Source organism: Lepus europaeus, chromosome 19 (genome assembly GCF_033115175.1).
Source record: "Lepus europaeus isolate LE1 chromosome 19, mLepTim1.pri, whole genome shotgun sequence".
NCBI lineage: Eukaryota > Metazoa > Chordata > Mammalia > Lagomorpha > Leporidae > Lepus > Lepus europaeus.
This window is the reverse complement of record NC_084845.1, coordinates 13,366,001-13,388,382: the sequence shown is the minus strand read 5'-3', so window position 1 is coordinate 13,388,382 and position 22,382 is coordinate 13,366,001. Positions and strand designations below refer to the sequence as shown.

The 22,382-nt window shown below is 54.3% G+C and overlaps 1 protein-coding gene across 3 annotated transcripts in view; it reads left to right on the top strand.

Annotated features, from left to right (window-relative positions):
- Positions 1 to 22,382, top strand: part of SIPA1L3 (signal induced proliferation associated 1 like 3) — a 238,772-nt gene that overhangs the window by 202,570 nt on the left and 13,820 nt on the right. For all 3 annotated transcript variants that reach the window (XM_062176109.1, XM_062176107.1, XM_062176108.1), the window contains exons 16-17: positions 11,628 to 11,849; positions 21,875 to 22,040. In XM_062176109.1, coding sequence (XP_062032093.1) covers positions 11,628 to 11,849; positions 21,875 to 22,040 — 388 coding nt within the window. The remainder of the gene's footprint in view (positions 1 to 11,627; positions 11,850 to 21,874; positions 22,041 to 22,382) is intronic.

Below are 22,382 nucleotides of genomic sequence, written 5' to 3'. Positions count from 1 at the left end.
TTTGATGCTGGTCAGTCCCCACTTAAAGGATTTCATGACCTAGCAGCAGTTCAGTTAGCCACCGGGCTCCTTGAGCCCTGGAAGTGTTGAAGTGGAGAGTAAGAGAGAGATGGAGTGAGGTCTCTGTCTCAGCCCACCCCCCTCCGCAGGAAGTGCTCAGGCCTTTGAACAGCCCCTTCGTTCTGTCACTCACAGATCTTTCTTGGTGATCCATCCTGTCCTGTCCTGGTCACTGTGCTGGGAGCCCTCAGCACAGCCCCCGGCCAGGGAGTCACGTGTAAAGTTGTCTCGCCCACTGAGGTGCAGTGGGGCCCAGAGAGGCTACACTGGAGGGGAGGGGAGGGGAGGGGCCGGGCCTTGCAGGCCTTGCTGGTGGTGGTCCCTGTGGTGGGCACAGGCCCATGGTAGAGAACCCGAGTGCCGGGGGTTTTGAATTCCCCAATTTCAAGGCAGCAAGGCCAGGCGTAGACTAGGACTGAGGCAGGGGGTGGGTGCGAAATCACCCAGTGTCGGAGGGAAGGATTTGCTGAGCCCAGAAGCCTAGGGAATGAAATAGGAGGGAAGCCCGCTACAAAAGAGGGCTCTGCGGTTGGGAGCTTTAATTTGCATATAGACAATTGATGCTAATTGCAAATCATTCTTGTCTGCTCATTAGAGCCGGTTCCTGAAGTTTTCTCCTAGGCAACCAGGCTTTAGTGTGGAGCAGCATTCCCAAAATGGGGTACTTGAGGGGATTTGGATGGTTGGGGGAGGATGATGTGTTCTCTTAAATGGATATATGTTTGCTTTAATGAAGGTTAGGGAGAAGCGTTTCCAACCCAGCCCTATTTCAGAGATACTGCCTGCGGGCCAGTGAAGGACGTAAAATGAAACCGTATTCACAGGGGCTAAGAGTGTAGGCTCCGTGCTGCCCGCCCTCTGCCAGGCCTGGCGAGTACTGGACCTCTCTGCACCGCAGTATCCTCAGCTGTGGAACTGGAGTTGAAGCATAAACCTCTCATAAAGACGTGGGCATCACAGAACCCTTAGAGCAGCGCCTAGGAATGAGCCTCAAGTCTGCCCATCATTCAGTTCATGGTCCCAAAGCCCTCCCTTCAACTAAGACTGCCTCCCCTGGACCCAGCTCTGGGGACACAGCAGTGACGGAGACAGCCCCAAACCTGCTCTTCACGGAGCTTCATTCCCAGACTGCGGCAGCCCAGAGTGATCAGGAAGGCACCAGCAGAGGGACCTGGAGGAGGCCTCAGGACTGTGGAAGCCGGAGGAGGGGCCTGACCCAGTGTGGGAGGGCCTGCCTGGAGGGGAGTCTGAGCTGGCCAGAGAAATATGGAAGGAAGCTTGTTCCAGACAGGGACTGTAGCAGGTTCCACCTTCAGTCCTACCCCACCTCACTCCACAAGGCTTCCCACAATTTCCCGTTTCAGTAGAAACAAATTCCCAGACAGTCCTTGAGCTGTCTGCGTGGGGCCAGACTTGGGCTACATGGACAGCCTTCCCATCGTGGCCAGCCTGCCACTGACCACACTGCCCCTCAGACCGTGCAGCCCAGCAGCCTTCTGTCCTCTGATGTTCCCTTAGGCCAAGCTAAAATGACAGCCTGCTGCCCAACTCAGCCCCAACAGGCCCGGCACAGCACTCAGTAACTGTCCCTGTCTCTAGCTCCACAGCACTTCGTAGTGTGCACCTTTGCTTTTATTCGTGCAGCAAGCATCTGTTGTGGGCCAGACCCTCTGCTGGCCCCAGAATCAAGTGGACAGGACCCTGGCTATGGGTGACCAAAGTCATGAATGTTATGCTAGGGGACAGCCTGCAGGAGGGACCCAGTGAGATCTGAGTGGGTTTGGTACAGGGCCAGAGAGCGTGTCTAATCTAGCCTGGACAATAGGGGTGATGTCCTTGAGAGGGGTCACTTCTGCCAAAGAGGAGAGGGGGATGGGTGGGGAGCAGGGAGTGGGGAAGGGGAAGAGGTTTCAGGGGGCCTGATGAGATATTCTAGATCTGGGGTGGTATTATGGGTGTTCACATTGTAACTGTCCATCAAATTGTGTGTGTGTGTGTGTTGTACACTTGGCTGTCTGTAGGCTATTTTACAGTTTTAAAAACAGGGGGAGGGCCGGCACCGTGGCTCACTTGGCTAATCCTCTGTCTGCAGTATTGGCACCCCGGGTTCTAGTCCCGGTTGGGGCGCTGGGTACTAGTCCCAGTTGCTCCTCTTCCAGTCCAGCTCTCTGCTGTGGCCCGGGAGGGCAGTGGAGGATGGCCCAAGTGCTTGGGTCCCTGCACCCATGTGGGAGACCAGGAGGAAGCACCCGGCTCCTGGCTTTGGATCAGCACAGCGCCGGCCATGGCGGCCATTAGGGAAGTGAACCAATGGAAGGAAGACCTTTCTCTCTGTCTCTCTCTCACTGTCTATAACTCTCTCTGTGTCTCTCTCTCACTGTCTAACTCTGCCTGTCAAAAGGGGGGCGGGATGGAGTCAGAAGAGGTATACCTCTCATAAGGGAGACTGGCATGTGCAAAGGCCCTGAGGTGGGGAAGAGTGGCCCCTTGACTCAAAAGTAGAAATTGAGCAGCTGACAGAAGATTGGGGAGGGGGCTGGCATTATGGCATAGCAGGTGAAGCCACAGCCTGCAGTGCCGGCATCCCATATGGGCGCCGGTTCAAGTCCCACTGCTCCACTTCTGATCCAGCTCTCTGCTATAGCCTGGGAGAGCAGTGGAGGATGGCCCAGGTCTTTGGGCCCCTGCGCCCATGTGGGAGACCCGGAAGGAGTTCGTGACTCCTGGCTTCAGATCAGCACAGTTCTGGCCATTGCAGCCAATTGGGGAGTGAACCAGCAGATGGAAGACCTCTTTCTCTCTCTCTCTCTCTCTCTCTCTCTCTCTCTCTCTGCCTCTCCTTCTCTCTCTGTGTAACTCGGCCTTTCAAAAAAAAAAAAATGTCTTTAAAAAAAAGAATGTTGGGGAGGGTCAGAGTGGGCTCCATTATGGAGTTTGGATTTGATCCGAAGTGCAGTGGACAGCAGAAGGAACAGTTGCGGCAGATTGGGTAAGGTGGGCGGACAGATGATGCCGGGGCCGCGGCAGGGCCGAGTCTCGGGGAAGGGACTGCGGCCGAGATCTGAGTGAGGAGGATACGGACCTGGACCCCGGAAGTCAGGGCAGCTGTGGATGTTTGAACAGGCGGCTTGGCCAGGGTGTCGGAGGTGGAGAGGCACCTGGTTCTCAGACCGAGCCACGGGCCGTGTGAGAGCCCAGGCAGCTGCTGCAGAAGGGAGCACCTGGGATTCAGCGAGAGGAGGAGGGCCGGGCTGCACAGGCCAGAGAGGAGCGCTGTTCTCACGGTCACTGTCAGCATCATCCACTGTGCCGGGCTGGTCCAGACTCTGCCCTACAGCCGAGAGAAAGCTGAGGGCCCCTTGTGGACGTGACGTTCTCCTGGGAAGTAAAGGCCAGCAGATAACCACGTCACATGCCAGGTGGCAGTGAGTGCTGGGGGGGTTGGGGGGGCGGAGCCAGCCCTGTGCAGGCTCCCAGAAGGCCTCTGGGAGGAGGTGACAGCTTGTAGGAAGGAAGGCGTGACCCAGCAGTGGACGCTGCAGGCACCAGGACTGGGGGAGTGAGCCCGTGTGCAGTGCCCAGGGAGAGGTCAGGGGCCCGAGTGGGTGGACCTGGAGGCTGAAGGGGAGAGTGACCGGAGGGAGGGCAGGAGCCTGGCTCTGGCAGGCCTGTTGACTGTGATTAGGGGCTGGAATTTGATGCTGAGAGATGTGGGAGCCCTGGGAGACTTTGGAGCATATATTGTGACTTAGGCTTTCAAAAGAGCACTCTGGAGAAGTGGAGGAAAGAGGGAGGGTGGAGGGCAAAATTCACAGGCTGCCAGAAAAGGGATGGGCCCTGCCGTGCCCAAGCAGGCCCCACCCCCACCCCACCCCTGGGCTCCAGCCCATGCCGTGGAAGCGCTGCAGCCTGTAGTAGCTTGTGCCCACCGATGACTTCAGTGACTTCACAGACACTCCCCCCAGACGTTCGTCATGGGAGCCCAGCTGCCAGGCGCACTGCCAGGCGCCAGGGCCTGCTGCGGGCACCGCAGCGGGCGGAGTGATCCCAGGCGGGCGGCCACCTGGCCCCCTGCCCTCTCCTGAGGCAGTGTGTGCTCCAGAGCTCGCCGGGTTTCCAGAGCAGTTTGTCAGGGCCATTTAGGGGCAGTCAGAGGCTCCCCGCCCCGTGCAGAGCTGACGCCGCTGAGCGTTCCCAGGCAGGCCAGGAGCACATGACCTTGCTTTCCTGGGCTGTGCCAGGAGTCTCCGGCTTACAATCTGGGGGCACAGCCCTGAGAAGTAATCTGGGGGGCCTTGGTATCCACTGGGGCCCGCCTGCCTGTGTCACACCTGACAAAAACCTACTCAGAGACACAGCCATGGGAGAGGGACACAGGCCACCTCCTGGTACTCAAGGCATTGAGGGAGCCATGCAAAGGCCCTGAGGCAGAAACTGAGGTAGAAATTTCTGGTGTGTTCGAGGAGCAGCTTCCACGTGGCTGGAACAGTGAGGGAGAGGGCACGTGGAGAAGCTGAGGGCAGAGAGGAGATGGGGCAGGTGGTATGGGACCTTGTGGGAGGGCTCTGGCTCTTAGCATGAGTGGACTGGACCCACGGGGTCCTGACCTGGCTCATGTGCTCACACTGTTGATGAGGCTGGGAGGACGGAGGAGGAGGCGAGGAGCCCAGGGCAGCAGCTGCTGTGATGCTAGGTGGGCAGCAGCCGACAGTGGTTGGCTAAGTGTTTACCCCATAGCCACCCTCTGCTTCCACTCCCTGAAGACCTGTGGCTCCTGCTCCTTAGCACAAGAGACAGTGTAACCGCTCTGTGGCTCCCATGCCAGAGAGTGATGATTCCAGCCACGTGCAGAGTGTCAGACATCAGAGGGGCAGCACGGTCGGCCTGTCCCTTACGGCCAAGTGGCCAGGCCTGTACAGTCCCGCCCCAGGCGTGTGGGTCCGCGGCATTCTCCCCTGGCTCTCCTCTGCCTGCCTCTGTCCAGATGCACCTCTGCCGCTCCCCAGCATTGTGCTCTCAGACTCCCCGTTTCTCTGAGCCTCAGTTTCTGTGTCTGTAAGTCGGAGGAGTAATGGGATCTCTGGTTTAAGGTTTAAGCTCAACAGGCTAATCCTCCGCCTGCGGCGCCAGCACACCGGGTTCTAGTCCCAGTCGGGGCGCCGGATTCTGTCCCGGTTGCCCCTCTTCCAGGCCAGCTCTCTGCTGTGGCCTGGGAGGGCAGTGGAGGATGGCCCAAGTGCTTGGGCCCTGCAACCACATGGGAGACCAGGAGAAGCACCTGGCTCCTGGCTTTGGATCAGCGTGGCGCGGCAGCCATTGGAGGGTGAACCAACGGAAAAGGAAGACCTTTCTCTCTGTCTCTCTCTCTCTCACTGTCCACTCTGCCTGTCAAAAAAAAAAAAATGAACAGCTGAGACCATGAATTTAAACAACTTAGCACAGGACCTGAGATACAGCTGGGGTTCAAAAATACCAACTGCTGTTACATGTTCTTTTCATTTGTTGTGTGCTTACCGTTACAGTTGTCCCCAGTGAGAGCACAGGGTGGTCATCAGAAGCATTCAGTTTTTGTTGTTTGTTTGTTTGTTTGACAGGCAGAGTGGACAGTGAGAGAGAGAGAGACAGAGAGAAAGGTCTTCCTTTTGTCGTTGGTTCACCCTCCAATGGCCACCGCGGTTGGCGCGCTACGACCGGTGCACCGCGCTGATCCGATGGCAGGAGCCAGGGGCTTATCCTGGTCTCCCATGGGGTGCAGGACCCAAGCACTTGGGCCATCCTCCACTGCACTCCCTGGCCACAGCAGAGAGCTGGCCTGGAAGAGGGGCAACCAGGACAGAATCCAGTGCCCCGACCGGGACTAGAAGCCGGTGTGCCGGCGCCGCAAGGCGGAGGATTAGCCTGTTGAGCCGCGGCGCCGGCCCAAGCATTCAGTTTTGAGCCAGGCTGCCTGGGTTTGCGCCCCGGCTGTGTCCCCTGCTGGCGATGATCTCTGGGGCAAGTTAGGTTCTCGCTGGCTCTCAGTTTCCCCACCTGAAACATGGGAGAGGTTCCTTCCTTTGGGGTGGCCAGGACCACTAAATGAACTGATGCCCATAAAATGCTGAGGACAAAGCCTGCCCACGCCCATGGGGCCATCAGCAGGGCCACTGCCCTTGCTCCTGAAGGCAGGGACCACAGCTCACTCCCCCAACGCCTGTTACCCACTTGGGACCACCCATCCAGCCCCCTTCTGAGGCCCCAGGGCTGGATGCACCGAAAGCATTTTATACCCTCATGCAGCTCAGGGGATTTCTCTCCCTTTCTCATAGTTATTCAACTTTTTTTTTTTGTAAGTGTAAAACCATTTACTTTGACAAAATCTTAAATGACTCCTAAGACATTAGGACAGATAAATGCGCAACCTGTCTGGTTGAAGATGGGGGTAGACAGAGAGAGATAGAAAGAGAGACAGATCTCCATCTGCTGGTTCACACCCAAAGCCAGAAGCCAGGAACTCCATCTGGATCTCCCACATGGGTGACAGGAACCCAGGTACTTGGGCCACCCTCTGTCGCCTGTCAGGCACCTCAGGAAGCTGGATCAGAAATGGAGGTGGGATCCATCCCAGGTGAGTGTCCCAAATGGTGGCTTAACCTGCACCGCAGTACCCACCCCATGCCTTGGGTCTGTTCCCGTGGTTCAGACGTCTGTCCTCTTCCATAAATAAAAACCCACCCGGCTGCACAGTTCTTGCTTCTGTGGATATACTTGGAACTACCTGGTCACTCAGGCCATGGTCAACTTTTTTTTTTTTTTTTTTTTTTTAAGATTTGTTTGTTTATTTGAAAGGCAGAGTTAGAGATCTTCCATCCGCTGGCTCCCAAGTGGCCGCAGCAACCAGGGCTGGGCCAGACCAAACACGTTATGAGATAGTGCCTGCCCCTCAATTTTTCTTGGTTGTGAACAGTACTTAGTAACCATCCTCACATGCTTACGTGTACTTACGCAGGCTTTTCTGTGTCATGGGTTTCTGAGAAGCCAATGTTGGATGCCATTGATTGGCCAGATGCCACTGCCTCCTTGTAGGAGACTTCCTGAACTTTCTCAGGATTATAAAGCCCATTCTCGATGTTTTACCCTTCAGCAGCTCCCTGGACATCTCCCCAGCACTGTGTAACCTTTGCCCCGCTAATAGTGTTGTCAAACTGTAGAAGGCCTGTGTGGTTGCTTTTTTAACCCAGTCTGACAGTCTCTTCCTTCTGATAGAAGTGTCTAAACCATTGCTGTTCAGTGTTAGCTGTTGATGATGGTTGGATTTGCATTTGTCATTTTCTGTATTTGTTTTCTGTGTGTCTGCTGTCTTCCTTATTCCTCTGAACTTCTATGATGCCTTATCCTGCATTAAAGAAGTGCAGTTTAAGGACCGGCATTATGACACAGCAGGTTAAGCCACTGGCATCCCATATGGGCACCAGTTCAAGTTCCATCTGTTCTGCTTCCAATCCAGCTCCCTGCTGATGTGCCTGGGAAAGCAGCATAAGATGGCCCAACTGCTTGGGTCTCTGCCACCCATGTGGGAGGCCTAGATGAAGCTCCTGGCTTCAGTCTGGCCCAGCCCTGGCCATTGTAGCCATTTGGGGAATGAATCAGTGGATAGAAGATCCATCCTTCTCTGTCTGTCTCTCCCTCTCTCTCTGTAATTCTGCCTCTCAAATAAATAAATAAATCTCTTTTTTAAATATCTTTAAAAGATTTAAAAATTTAAGTTTTAAAAATCTTTAAAAAAAAAGATTTATTTATTTATTTGAAAATCAGAGTTACACAGAGAGAGAAGGAAAGGCAGAGAGAAAAAGAGAGGTCTTCCATCTGCTGGTCCGCACCCCAGTAGGCCGCAATAGCTGGAGCTGGGCCAATCTGAAGCCAGGAGTCTCCTCTGGGTCTCCCACGTGGGTGCAGGGGCCCAAGAACCTGGGCCATCTTCTACTGCTTTTCCAGGCCATAGCAGAGAACTGAATTGGAAGAGGAGCAGCCAGGACATTTACCGGCGCCCATATGGGATGCCGGCACTACAGGTAGCGGCCTCACCCGCTGTGCCACAGTGCCGGCCCCATAAATCCTTTTTAAAAATACAATTTAGCATACTATTTGGGTGCTGTTGCTGATTTTGTTTTGTTGCTATAATGCACATCTATCTGGGTAATTCAGGTTTAATTCCAATAAAATATAGAAACTTTTCTCCAACACAGCCTCGTTCCCTTCCCCTCCTTTGTGCTGTTTTTGTCATACGTTATATACTCAACAATTTAGTGTTATCATTATTGCCTTATACAATCACGTCTTTAAGGAAGGAAGTTTTAACACAAATCAGACAGATCCGCAGCGTCTTTATTTTAAGTCGTAAAGTTACTATCTTGAGCTCTTCGTGTCTGCCTGTGGATCCAGGGTGCCATCTAGAATCCTGTCTCTCAGCCTGAAGACTTCTTTTATTATGCAGTATTGGGTAGATGTGCAAGCAGCAAATTCTCAGCCTTTGTCTGTCTAGGAACATCTTTGTGTTTCTTTCATTTTTCGAGAATAATTTTGCTGGAGGTGGAATTCTTGGCTAGCAGTTTTTCTGTTCCGTTCTGGTACTGAAGCGCTCTGGTGTGTGATGAACGCTCCTTGTCTTGCTGCTCTCAGTGTTTGACTCTCAGCCATCTTTCTAGATCTGAGTCTCTGTTGTGTTTATCCAGCTTGGAGTTTGCTGAGCTTCTTAAGATGTGTGCAGTAATGATTTCCATCCAGTTTAGGATATTTTCAGCCATTATTTCTTCAAATCTTTCATTTGAAAGGCAGAGTCAGAGAGAGAGGGAGGAGAGATCTTCCATCTACTGGTTCACTCCTCAAATTACTGCAGTGGCTGAGACTGGGCCAGGCGGAAGCCAGGAGCCGGGAGCTCCATCCGAGTCTTTGACGTGGATGCAGGAGGCCATCTGCTGCTGCCTTTCCATGCGAACTGGCACCCGTAGGGGATGCGGCCTCACAGGCAGAAGTTTAACCTGCTATACCACAGCATCAGCCTCTCTTCTCCTTTGAAAACTTACTGGGTTGACTTGGTGGCTTAGCAGGTTAAGCCTCTGCCTGCGACATCAGCATGCTGTGTGGGCAGTGGTTCGAGTCCCAGCTGCTTCACTTCCAATCCAGCTCCCTGCTAATGCACCTGGGAAAGCAGCAGAAGATGCCCCAAGTCCGTGGGCCCCTGAACCCACATGGGAGACCTGGAAGAGGCTCCGGGCTCCTGGCTTCAGCTGCTAGCATTATGGCCATTTGGGGAGTGAACCAGCAGATGAAAGATCTTTTTCTTGGCCGGCGCTGTGGCTCAACAGGTTAATCCTCTGCCTGTGGTGCCAGCACCCCGGGTTATAGTCCCGGTTGGGGCACCGGATTCTGTCCCAGTTGCTCCTCTTCTAGTCCAGCTCTCTGCTGTGGCCTGGGAAGGCAGTGGAGGATGGCCCAAGTGCTTGGGCCCTGCACCCGCATGGGAGACCAGGAGGAAGCACCTAGCTCCTGGCTTCAGATCGGCGCAGCGCGCCAGCCGAAGCGGCCATTTGGGGGGTGAACCAACGGAAGGAAGACCTTTCTCTCTGTCTCTCTCACTGTCTAACTCTGCCTGAAAAAATATCTCTTTTTCTGTCTCTCCTCCTCTCTAACTCTGCGTTTCAAATAAATAAAAAATATATCTCAAAAAAAAAAAGGAGGGGCTGGTGCCGTGACTCAGTTCTAGTCCCGGTTGCTCCTCTTCCACTCCTGCTCTCTGCTGTGGCCAGGGAAGGCAGTGGAGGATGGCCCAAGTACTTCGGCCCTGCACCTGCATGGGAGACCAGGAGGAAGCACCTGGCTCCTGGCTTTAGATCGGCACAGTGCTGGCCATAGTGGCCATTTGGGGAGTAAACCAACAGAAGGAAGACTTTACTCTGTCTTTCTCTCTCACTGTCTATAACTCTACCTGTCAAATAAATAAGAAAAAGGGAAAACTTGTCATGTGGACTGGCACTGTGACGTAGTAGGTGAAGTCACTGCCTGTAGCTCTGGCATCCCAAATGGGCGCCAGTTTGAGTCCTGGCTGCTCCGCTCTGATCCAGCTCCCTGCTAATGAGCCTGGGAATGGTCCAAGTCCTTGGGCCCCTGTCACTCAGATGGGAGACCTGAAAGAAGCTCCTGGCTTCAGACCACTCAAACTCTAACCATTGTGACCATTTGGGGAGTGAACCAGGAGATGGAATAATTCTACCTCTTCCACTCTTTCTCTCTCTGTAAACTCTGCCTTTCAAATAAATAAATCTTAAGAAGAATGTATACATTGATCCAGTTGATGCTGTCCCAGAGGTTCTGCCCTGGAAGAATTTCCTTGTTTAGTTGGGGTTGGGGAAGCTGAGAGCAGGCAGGGAAGCCCCAGAGCTAAATGCTGCCATTCAGCAGTTTTCCTGCACAAATGCTTCTCACATCCTTATATGTCTTTGATCCATTTTCAGAGTGCTGAGAAGTGTTTTTTTTTTTTTAATATTTATTTATTTATTTATTTGAGAGGCAGAGGCAGCGAGAGAAAGAGAGAGGTCTTCCATCTTCTGTTTCACTCCCCAAATGGCCGCAACGGCCAGAGCTGGGCAGATCCAAAAGCCAGGAGTTTCTTCTGGGTCTTCCATGCAGGTGCAGGGGCCCAAGGACTTGGTCCACCCTCTGCCGATTTCCCAGGCTATGGCAGAGAGCCGGATCAGAAGTGGAGCTGCCAGGACTCAAACCAGCACCCATATGGGATGTCAGCACTGCAGGCGGCAGCTTTACCCACTACGCCACAGTACAGGCCCCCAAGAGATTTGTTTTTTGTCCTCTGGGGACAGGATTTGCATCTCATTTGACCACAGTCAAAAGTTTCATTTTTGACTTTGCTACATAAACCTTCAAGAAGGATTTAGTAACTTAAACATCAAGAGTCTTTGTTTGCTCATTGAATACCCCTGACTCTGACTAAGGGGAGAATTGGAATTTTATAAAAATGTTCTAGAAGTTGATTTGCTGCAGTGAGGTGAGCAGTTGAGTCCACAAGAATTGGGTCTGACTGACAGCACTAGGTTTTTTGTTGCCGTAATTCAACAAGAATCCAGCATTTGGAATATCAAGTAGTGGGTTTAGATTAGATCAGCTGGAATGATGTCTGATGCTCAGAAAATATGGGAATGATAGGCTGCATTTGGCAAATACATTTTAGGAAAAAAAAAAAAAAGTTACAGAACCGTGTATTCACGTGATCCCATTAAGTAAAACAGCTATTTCTCCACAGAAGTCTCCTGTCTCTTAGAGTCTCCACAGCAGACTGTACCACGGCTACTGCGGACTGGGCAGGCAGGCGGGACCCCACCTTCAGCTGTGGGGGTGTACTAAGGAGGTGGGGATGGCAGGTTTGCAGATGGACCTTTAGATCCCCTTAGAGGAACCAAGTGTAGCCCCCCCTTCTCCTTATCCATATAGGCTCCATGTTGGAGTTTTCCTCAGCAGTAATGTATTTGTGTGTCTCCTGTGTAAATGAACTCTGTTGTGTTTTTACTTTGCAGTGAGATGGGTTCACGGGCTGGCTACCCGGCTCAGGTTTACAAAACTGCCAGCACAGAGACTCCCCGGCCCTCCCAGCTGACCCAGTCCAGCCCCTTCCAGCTCTCCACCTCTGTCCCCAAGTCCTTCTTCTCCAAGCAACCGGTGCGCAATAAGCACCCAACGGGGTGGAAGAGAACAGACGAGCCCCCACCACGGCCGCTCCCCTTCAGTGACCCAAAGAAGTAAGTACCTGGATGCCCAGTGAGGTGCTCGCCAGAGCCAAGCCTGGCACCCCTGGGGCAGGAGGAGGGTGGTGCCTCGCACACTGCCCTGAACAAGTCAGACGCCCCTCCCGTTGCTGGTGGGGTGACGGACAGTAGGTGGAGTAAATAAGAAAAGCACCCCGCAGGTCAGATGCTGCTGAGCGTGGTGTCGTGGCTGGATGAAGAACGTTCCCGGCAGAGGGAATGGCAGCTGCGGAGACCCAGCGGCGGGAGCGTGCTTGGCTTGTGGGAGGAAGGCCGTTGTGGCCAGAACAGTGTGAATGGGGAGGAGGGTTGTGAGACAAGGCCAGAGTGGCGGCAGGGACAGAGCGGGGTCTTGTAGGACTTGGGCATCTGCTTAAAGTGATGTGGAGCCCAGGTCAGCGTGGGCCAGAGGGTGGATGTGATCCACACTGGGTGTCCACAGGGTCCGTGTGGCTGCGTGTAGAGGACAGCCTGGGCGGGGCAGGAGGAATGCTGTCACGGTCCAGGCAGGAGGCGGGCTGGAGCCCAAGCGCGGGGCTCAGGAGGAGGGGGAGTCAGTTCAGGAGAGCAGAGCCGAGGCAGGAGCTTGCGGGTTGTGTCTGTTAGAAGGGAGAGAGGGTGGAGGGGACACCAGGTGTCGAAGCCTGAGCCGAATGTGTTAGGCCGGCACCCAGGCAGGGGCACCAAGGAGGCAGGCAGATCCGGAGTTGGAGGTCAGCCGAGGGCAACCTGGCCAAGCTGTGTGTGGCAGGAGAGGAGAGAGGGCTGGGACTGAGCCCGAGACCCTCACTGTTGAGAGGGTCTGAGGAGGGGGCACTGCAGTGAGGAGGCGGAGCCCGGGGCCACAGACCAGGAGGGGTCTGCTTGGTGGAGCCCGAGAGCTGAGTGCAGAGCTGGGCTCGCAGAGGCCCCCGCAGGCCCAGGAGCAAAGAGGAAGGCAGAAGCGAGGCCGCCGTGCAGGCCCTCGAGTGAGGCGTCTCACTGAACAGTGGAAGCGAGGACAGGAGTCCGCAGTCAAGAAAGGGTGTTCTAAGGTCTTCCGTGCGTTAATTCACTGAATCCTCACAACAGCTCCGTGATGTGTCTGTTACTCTGCACAATTTTTTTTTTAAGATTTATTCATTTATTTATTTATTTGAAAAGCAGAGTTAGGGAGGGAGGGACAGATCTTCCATCTGCTGGTTCGCTCCCCAAATGGCTGTAATGGCTGAAGCTGGGCCAGTCTGGAGCCAGGAACCAGGAGCTTCTTCCCAGTCTCCCACACAGGTGCATGGGCCCAAGCACTTGGGCCATCTTCCGCTGCTTTCCCAGGCACATTAGCAAGGAGCTGGACTAGAAGTAGAGCAGCCAGGACTCGAACCGGTGCCCATGTGGGATGCTGGTGCTACAGGCAACAGCTTTGCTACACCACAGCAACGGCCCCTGCTCTCCATGTTTTACAAAACGCAGCTGCCAAGGCCCACGGTCGCATCCCTGGTGAGAGATGGAGTTGGATCAGCGCCCGGAAGCCTAGGGCCCCGTTTTGTTGGGTGAGAGGCTTCAGGCCTCCTCCAGCTTGCTCTTTGTAATGTCTTTGTTCACACCCTGGATGGGATCATTCAAGTCTGTGGGTGAGCCAGAGTTCAGAGGGAGCGAGCAGGCCGTGTCAGGAGCGGAGCAGGGTTCCTCAGCGTCAGCGTGCTGAGCTCATGCTGAGAACCCAGCTCCACGCCTCACTGACAGCCAGAGGGGACTCTAAACTGGATTCCAATCACTCCCCTGGATAAAGCTCCAGACACCGCGTCCGGGATGGAGAGAAGGCCCATGGCTGCCGAGCGCGCGTTTCATACCACTCACGGATGCCCAGACCCTGCTCTATCCAGCCCCTCACCTCTCCGCCCTCATTTCCCCCCATTTTCTCTCCTTCCTCTGCTCCAGTCATCCTGGCCTCTTGCTGCTGCTGAGACTCACACGCCCCAGGGCCTTTGCACAGGCTATTTCCACTCCCTGGAGTGCTCTTCCTTCAGTCACCTCGTGCCTGGTTCCATGAGGCCTTCCCAGCCTGAGATAGCCACTGCCATCATTCTGTGTCACTTTACTGTGTTTCCTCCATGGGCGAGTTGGGTCACAGAGTACTTGTGACTTGCCTGGCACACGGTAGGTGCTCAGTGAGCCGTGGATCTAGCCCAGTAAGCCCCCACTTTTCAGTGTGGTTGCAGAGTCATGTCTGCTGAGCCCCAGCATGCTCCTGCATGATCTCCAACACCTCTGGCACCTCTGGCAGCCCCTCCCCTGTGTGCACAGCCGCCTCCACCTGGAATCCCTGCCGGGCTCCTGGCTCACTCCTACCCACCTACATGTTAACTGACACATGATCGCTATGCACTGCTGTGATAGTGTGGTAAAAATACAGAGCACGTCATCCTTGTGCAGGAGCCACGTTAGGATCTCCAATTTCAGTGTGTGTGCTGCCAAAGCGAGCACCTACCTGTAGTAATTTGCCAGGGCTGCTGGAACAAAGGACTCCAAACAGCAGAAATGCATTGTCTCACAGTTCCGGAAGCCAGAAGTCCAAGATCAAGATGTGGGCAGGGTGGTTCCTCCTGACAATGTGACCCAGAGCCTGTTCACGCCTCTCTCCTGACTTGTGGTTTGCTGGCAGTCTTTGGCGCTCCCTAGTGTGTACATGAATTGCCCTAGTCTCTGCTTTCATAGTCACATGGCCTGTTGCCTGTGTTTGTGACTCTGTCCACATTTCCCCTATCTGCAAGGACACCAGTCTTATTAAGGTACAGCCCACCCTGGTGGCCTCATTAACTTGATAGCCTCCATAAAGATACTTGATCCAAATAAGATCACATTCAGAGATACAGGGGTTAGGACTTGAACATATCTTTTTTTTTTTTGCAGGGGACACTTCCCCTAATAGCACCCCTCGGCTCTACTCAGAGGTGCGCCTTCCTTAAAGGAGCCCTCTCAGCCCCAAAGGAGGCTCAGCCCTGCCACCCACCCCTGTGCCGCGTCTGTACTGGCAGGTCAGCTGGCTGCCTATAATGCCTGGCTTCCCCTTACCCTCACTGGACTGAGAGCTGTGGGAAACAGAGGCTCCCTTAACCCACCCAGGCCCAACCCATAGCAGGTGCTCAGAAAATACCCCTGGACATATGACATCCCTGAACAAGCAGTACCCCTTGTGTCCCAGAGGAAGGGCCACTGTGTGTGTGTGTAGGAGCATGTAAACTAAGTACTGAGAACACTTGGAGATAGAGTTCATGGTTCTTCATAATATTTATTAGTTGAGTTACATATATGCTTCTCAAATCAGGCACGTAAAACACACATTGTTTTGTCCACACACTCCCATTTTATTAAGCTATTCATTCACATTTTCCCTGAGAATTTTGGAGATAGTGTCTTTGTCATTGTTTGAGGCACTTTGGAGTCACCTAACCTAGTTTTCCAGAAAGTATCATTTTCATTGCTAGCTAAATTACCTGAGATAAAATGCTTTTAAAAACTCTATGTATAGTGTTGTCACTGAAGTATGATCCCCAGGCACAAGAACTCATTTGCACTTGTATAACTTATTTCCTGACATTTGTCAATACGTACTCTGACACATGCCATCACAAGCCCCATCCTCACGTCATCGTGTTTGAGCCTCACCGTAGAACAGTGGGCTGTAGATGCTTTTCATCCCATTTCCCAGATGGGAACAATTGAGGTACCAAATGGCTGAAGCCCTTGCCTAGGTTCACCTGGTTTGCTGAGATTGACTCCCTGCATGTTCTGTCGGTTTTGTCGCTTGTCCAGTGTCCCCAGGAACAGTTGCCAGGTCTGTTGCCGAGTGCCCCTGCCTCCTTTGTTGTTGATTCTGGCCAAGGACCACTCAGGCGTCCCAAACCACCATCGACTGAGGCCGTGTCCCCCAGAGGACACAGGAGCAAGGCGGTCTCCACCCGTGAGGTTTCACATTGCTGTGGGGCTCACAGCTGGTGATGGTGGCAGCCAACATAAGGAGCTCCGCCTGTACCCTCTCTCGCCAGGCTGCTCCGCTCAGGCCCCATCGATCCTCCCACCACGCCTACAAGAGGGATCTTGTGCTTATTCCCATTTCCGGATGAGGAAGCCGAAGCAGTATGCCCAAGGTCACCCAGCTAGAAGTGAGAGACCAGTGAGATGGGGACAGAGGATCTCTCCATGCAGGAGACTCCAGCAAAGAGCCTGGCACCCAAGGCGCCAGTGTGCAGGATCCCTGGCAGCAGTCCCTGGAGGAAACGCTCCCCCCCCTCCCCTCATTTGGGTGCATGCTGTTTGCTGAACAGAAGATGGAGTGAGCTAGCAACGGACAGAATCTCTGTGCTGTGCGGACTGGAGCAGCAGGCAGGCCACTCGCAGGGAGGGCCGGGCAGCCTTGGTGCCCACTTTGTCCCAGGGCTCACAAGTCTGTGGCCTGCCTGGACCCAGCTACAGGAGGGGCAGAAGAGCATGGAGGGTTCTTGTCGGCTCCTTGCCTCCTCCTTGAGCCCTCAGAGTCTATCTCTCTCTTTATTTTTTAAGATTTATTTATTTATATGTATTTATTATTTATAATAAGTATGTATTTATTATATATAATAAATAAATGAGTCGATCCAAAGCCAGGAGCCTGGAGCTTTTTCAAGGTCTCCCGAGTGGGTGCAGGAGCCCAAGGACTTGGGCCATCTTCTGCTTTCCCAGGCCATAGCTGGATCGGAAGTGGAACAGCTGACTACTGGCGCCCATATGGGATGCCGGCACTACAGGCAGCAGCTTTTTACCCTCTACTCCACAGCGCTGGCCCCAGAGACCGTCTCTTTAAACTTGGGGCAAGGTGGTCTCCAGCTGTGAGGTTAATGTTTCAGCAGGACTCACAGAATTAGTCCATGGGCACGGGGGTTTCCAGGTGAGGGTGTGGCTGGGCAGCCAGGCTTCAGGCCTCCAGGCTGAGTGGGATGGGGAAGACGCCGTTGACTCCTAGAGAAGCAAGGGTGGAGCCAAGAGGCTGGTCTAACTGAAGGCAGGCGCTGCCCCCTGTAGGCACTGGCTCTCTGATCATCCCGATCAGACTGGCAAGGCAGGCACAGTCAAGAGTGCACGTCTGTTCTTAGGGGGATGGCTGCACTGATACCACTTATCTCTGAGCGTTACAGGGTTGTCTAGACGCACACGTGTCCAAGCCCTACCAGGGACCCAGGCCCATGGGAGCAGCGTCAGCTGTTGCCTCAGGGCCTGCCACACAGTGGAGCAGCGATTAGAAGGGCAAGGCCTCGAGCAGCCTCGTCCATGAAGGGAGACAGCCCCGCTCACACAGGGCCAGGGAGGGGATGAGATGAAATAGCACAAGGGAAGGGCAGCCCTGGTGGAGAGAGGGAGCGCTCCGGAGGTGAGGGCTTTGTGGCTGCTGCTGTGGGCCACATCCCGGCTACCCATCCGGAGGTGTCGGGAGCTCTGTGGAGTACTGGTGCCCTGGCCTAGAAGGTACAGCCTGCCTGTCCCGCTCACCACGAGGGCTAATGCACTGGCCCCAGGTGAGTGCCCAGACTCAGAGCTGCACCCTGAGCGCTGCCTGCTTCACGGGTGGATCGTGGGGTAGCTCAGGCCTTCAGGCAGATGTGTGTTCTGAGTGTACCCCCGTTTCCCCAGCCACAGGATGGGAAAGGTGGGGATGCATCACAGAGGTGGTGTGAGGGCTCAGTGGGCCGAGGGCCTCTGGCAGCAAATGCTTGACCCTGGCATTCGTGCTCCCTCCTTCCTCGGTTTAGGGATTCCCAGATCACCACTGATTTCTCCCTACTGTCCTTCCAGGAAAATCCACCTGCCACCCAGGGTACAGCTCTGGCAAGTATCTTGCCAGCCACATAGGCAGAACCCCCAGCTCAATCAGGCTTATGATGACGCTAATTAGTTTAATTAGCCCAGGCCCAAGGGATCCACCCCAGCAAGAGGCCAGAATTCCAAGTTAGCTGGAATCAGAGCCAGCCAAGTCTGACCTACTGGTTACCTTCCACTCTGGGCCTTCTGTCACAGGAGAAAGACGTCACTGTGGAGCAGGCACATGGCACAGTAGTTAACGCCCTAGCTTGGGAAGCCTACATCTGTATTGGAATAGCTAAGTTCGAATCCCATTCCACTTCTGTTCCCAGCTCCCTGCTCAGCACACCTAAGCAGCAGGTGATGACTCAAGTGCGTGGGTCCTCATCACATGTGGGAGACTCGGGTTGAGTTCTAGGCTCCTAGCTTCAGCCTGACCCAGCTCCTGCTGTTACGGGCATTTAGGAAGAAAATCAGCAGAAAATGAAACTAACTTTCTCTGTTTCTTCTGACTTCTAATAAATAATTTTTTTAAAATCTTTGTTTATTCATTTACTTATTTGAAAGGAGGAGGAAGAGAGAGATCTTTCAACTGTTGGTTCATTCCCCACATGGCTGTAAGAACCAGGTCTGGGCCAGACTGGAGCCAGGAACTCCATCTGGATCTCCCATGTGGGTGGCAAGGACCCAAGTACATGGGTCATTTTCCACTGCCTTCCCAGGTGCATTAGCAGGGAGCTGAACTGGAAATACAGCATCTAGGATTTGAACCAGTTCTCCAGCATGGGATGCCAGCATCAGGAGCCACTGTCTAGCTGTACCACAATGATGGCCCCTGGACATGTTTTTTAACAGGTGCTCCAATAGGTACTGGATAGGAAAATTTCAGGGAAGATTATAGTAGAGATCTATTCACTCTGGAGGTTGCCGTTTTTCATTTCTTAAAAAATACTGCTGTTGGCCGGTGCTGTGGCTTAACAGGCTAATCCTCCGCCTTGTGGCGCCGGCACACCAGGTTCTAGTCCCGGTTGGGGTGCCGGATTCTATCCCAGTTGCCCCTCTTCCAGGCCAGCTCTCTGCTATAGCCCGGGAAGGCAGTGGAAGATGGCCCAAGTCCTTGGGCCCTGCACCCGCATGGGAGACCAGGAGAAGCACCTGGCTCTTGGCTTCGGATCAGCGCAATGTGCCGGCCGCAGCGGCCATTGGAGGGTGAACCAACAGCAAAAAGGAAGACCTTTCTCTCTGTCTCTCTCTCACTATCCACTCTGCCTGTCCAAAAAAAAAAAAAAAATACTGCTGTTCTCTGGGTTCTAACTGTAGAGAACTCTTTGTAATTTTTCTCTTTACTTTCATCTTTAAGTTATTTAACTCCATGTTATGGCAAAACCCAAACTTAGACAACATGGGCAAATCAGAGATTATATCTAGTGTTGTTGGTCAGAGTGTTAAAGATGTTTCCTTAATTTATGGTTTTTTTAAAGATTTATTTTATTTATTTGAAAGAGAGTTACAGAGAGAGGTAGAGACGGAGAGAGAGAGATAGGTCTTCCATCTGCTGACTCAATCCCCAAGTGGGCTCAACGGTCAGAGCTGAGTTGATCCCAAGCCAGGAGCTTCTTCCGGGTCTGCCACGTAGGTGCAGGGGCCCAAACACTTGGGCCATCTTCTGCTGCTTTCTCAGGTGCTTTATCAGGGAGCTAGATCAGAAGTGGAGCAGCTGGGACTTCAGCCAGTGCCCATATGGGATGCCAGTGTTGCCGGCGGCATCTTAACTCACTACGCCTCAATGCCAGTCCCTCCGATGAATCTTCATGAGGAGCGATGAGGCGCCTGCATGGGAGATGAGGGCAGAGAGGGGTCAGGACAGACTGTGTCAGACTTCATGAGCTGCAGAAAGGTTTTAGTAACCGAATTGCCCACATATGCACCGGAGAAACGAGAGTTTGGTAAAGTCCAATAAGCCAACCCAAGCTGTATGTGAGTTTTGTTTCTTAAAAACAGTTTCCCACGACCCCTAAACCCTGCTTTGCTCACATGCCACGTCTGTAAGGAGTTCTCTGGGGCTGTGTGGGTGTGCCCCCCCACCCAGATCCCTTGCCCCCCCACCCCACCCCCAGCTCACGCCTGCTGCACACACAGGACCCCAGGAAGTACCCTGGACACACGGCACTGTGGGTTCACGCTGCCCTTTCTAAAGGAGAACTGCTGGGCCAGAGAGAGTGACCGCTTGAAAGTTTTCCGCAGGTCGTTTTACAGCCGCTCAGGGGGAGCGCCTGAGGACAATGCCCCTCTCTGTGTGCTGGAGGCCAGGCCTGCTTGCAGGGGATTCTGGGAAATGATCAAAATGGGAGGGGGAGGGGGAGTCCTCTTGCAGCTGGAGGCACCATTACCCTTTGCAGTCTGTGTGTCTTCTTTCCATGTCTCCCTTTGACATCTAAAGCTTTTAATTTGCCCAGAGAACACAGTTCCCTGGTATCAGTGGAGCCGACTTCCGCTAGACCTGGAATTCTAATTTGGGGAGGAATATGACCTGACAAGAAAAGCCTGCCACCCTCTCTTCTGTCCTTTGTTGAAATCCCAAGGCAGGCAGCTGAGAAGGAGAGAAAGAAAGCGCAGACTTCAAAACCCGCAGGAGCCCAAGACGTCTTAGTTCTTCTCGGGCTCAAAGGCGGTTTCTCGCTCCTGAGCTCCGAATGCTGGAGTCTGGGTGTCGGCTTTTCTAAAGCTCGGTTTGGTTGTTATTATTATTACCACACAGGACGGTGGGGACATCAGTTCAGACGGTTGAGAAGAATGAGCAGATGAAAAGTTAAAGTCCCATCTTCCACCTCCTAACGAGGCTCTTACCTCCCAAAGGCAGTCACGGCTCGTCATCTGGAGGTTCTCTTCTGCTGCAGAAGCGCACGTCTCCATCCAGGGCAGCGGGGCTCCATACACCGCCCACTCTTCCCGCCATCGCCGGGCAAGCTCAGCAGTGGCGCCCAGGCTCTGTAGCCCGAGGCCTTGCTGTGAATCCTGGCTCCTCCATCCCGGGGCCGTGGGACTTGAGACAAGTGGCCTAACGCCACTGTCCTTTTACTGCTTCCATCCATGAGATGGGATACAAGCCGTGCTCAAGGCACGCGGCTATGGTGAGATCCCGTGTGTTCATGTGTGTTTTGAGGGAGACCCAGCCCTTGCACTGGTGTGGTTTACAGTTCCGGGCAGACAGACAGGAAAAGACAGACGGTTGCAGGCTGCAGGAGCTGCTGAGAGGAAAACGTGAGGGTGGAGGAATGAGTGAACGCCTGGCTTCAAAGCGGGGCTGTTGTCACTTTAACCCCTGTGTGCCTCAGTTTCCTATCTGCAGCGTGGGCATCGTAATGCAAGTGGCTCCTTGTGCGATGAGCCCTTGTGACGGTGCCTGGGCGCAGTGAGGGCTGTGCTGTGAGTTGTGATTACTTCCCTCCTGGGACTGGGGGCCGTGCCTGCGGTCAGGGCCCAGCTGTCACCTGGGAAGTGAGGTTTGACCCAAAGGCTGGATAGGGGCACCGAGGGGAGGGCATGGAGCCAGCCAGCACTGAGCAGCTGCCCAGCCTGAATCTCTCCAGAGGCCAATGAGGAGCTAATACGCCAGCCCTGAGCTGGCAGAGGCTCCCCAGGGGCAGTCCCGAGTGCCACCTGCAGCTCATCAGTGTCCACTGGCTGTCCCTGCCCCTTCCCAGACCTCCCCTCCACTGCTCAGCCCCTCACCCCAACTCCTGCCTCTCCTGAACCCCCCAGGGCCTCCACTGAGTTCTTCTGCCATGTGGGTTCCTTCCTGTTCCCTCCAGGAGTCTGCTCCGGTGCCCCTCCCTCCAGCCCCAGCCCCAGCCCCATCAGCCCCCATCCCTGTTGAGCTCTATCTTCCTTCAAAACACGGCTTTTTGCTCACAAGAGGATGTCTCTTTGTATCTCCGTCTCTCTGCATTCGTTCAACGTTGGTCTCCCCTCCTTGCTGTCACGTCCCCAGCGCCTGGCACAGGCACAGCTCAGAGTAGGTTCTGAGTGGGTTCTAAGGAAACGGTGCGTGGAAAGCGTACGCCAGGCAGCGCTCCGTCACTCCCAGCAGGTGCAGTCGCGAAGGCTGCAGGCTCGCCCGGGGGCAGCCAGCCTTCTGAAACCCACACAGCTTCGGAAAGCGGCTCAAGCCTCCCGAGCCCCCTCTGACCCCGACTCTGTCATTCCAGGCAGGTGGACGCGAACACAAAGAACGTCTTCGGGCAGCCGCGCTTGAGGGCGTCCCTCCGAGACCTGCGGTCTCCCCGGAAGAACTACAAATCCACCATAGAGGACGACCTGAAGAAGCTCATCATCATGGACAACCTGGGCCCAGAGCAGGAGCGAGACGCAGGGGTACGTGCAGGGAGGCCCCTCTGCCTGCGGCTACCGCCAGCTCTGCTTTTGTCTGGATTGGTGGCCGGAAGTGAGGGCATCCTGTGAGGCACAGAGTCACCCTAGTCCCTGACCCAGGCAGCCCCAAGGGGGATTGATTCAGCAATAAAGGACTTCCTGCAGCTGGAGAGCCCTGGGGTGGAAACACCCCCATCCCCCCCCCGAATCAAAGGGGCAGGAGGGGAGCAGGGGGTCCCGGGGGAAATCGAGGATGGGGATGGCCCTGGAGCCGACTTGCACCTCCTGTCCCTGTCTGGCCCTCATCAGCCTGGTGGGCCCATGCACTCCCCCAGGGAGATGGAC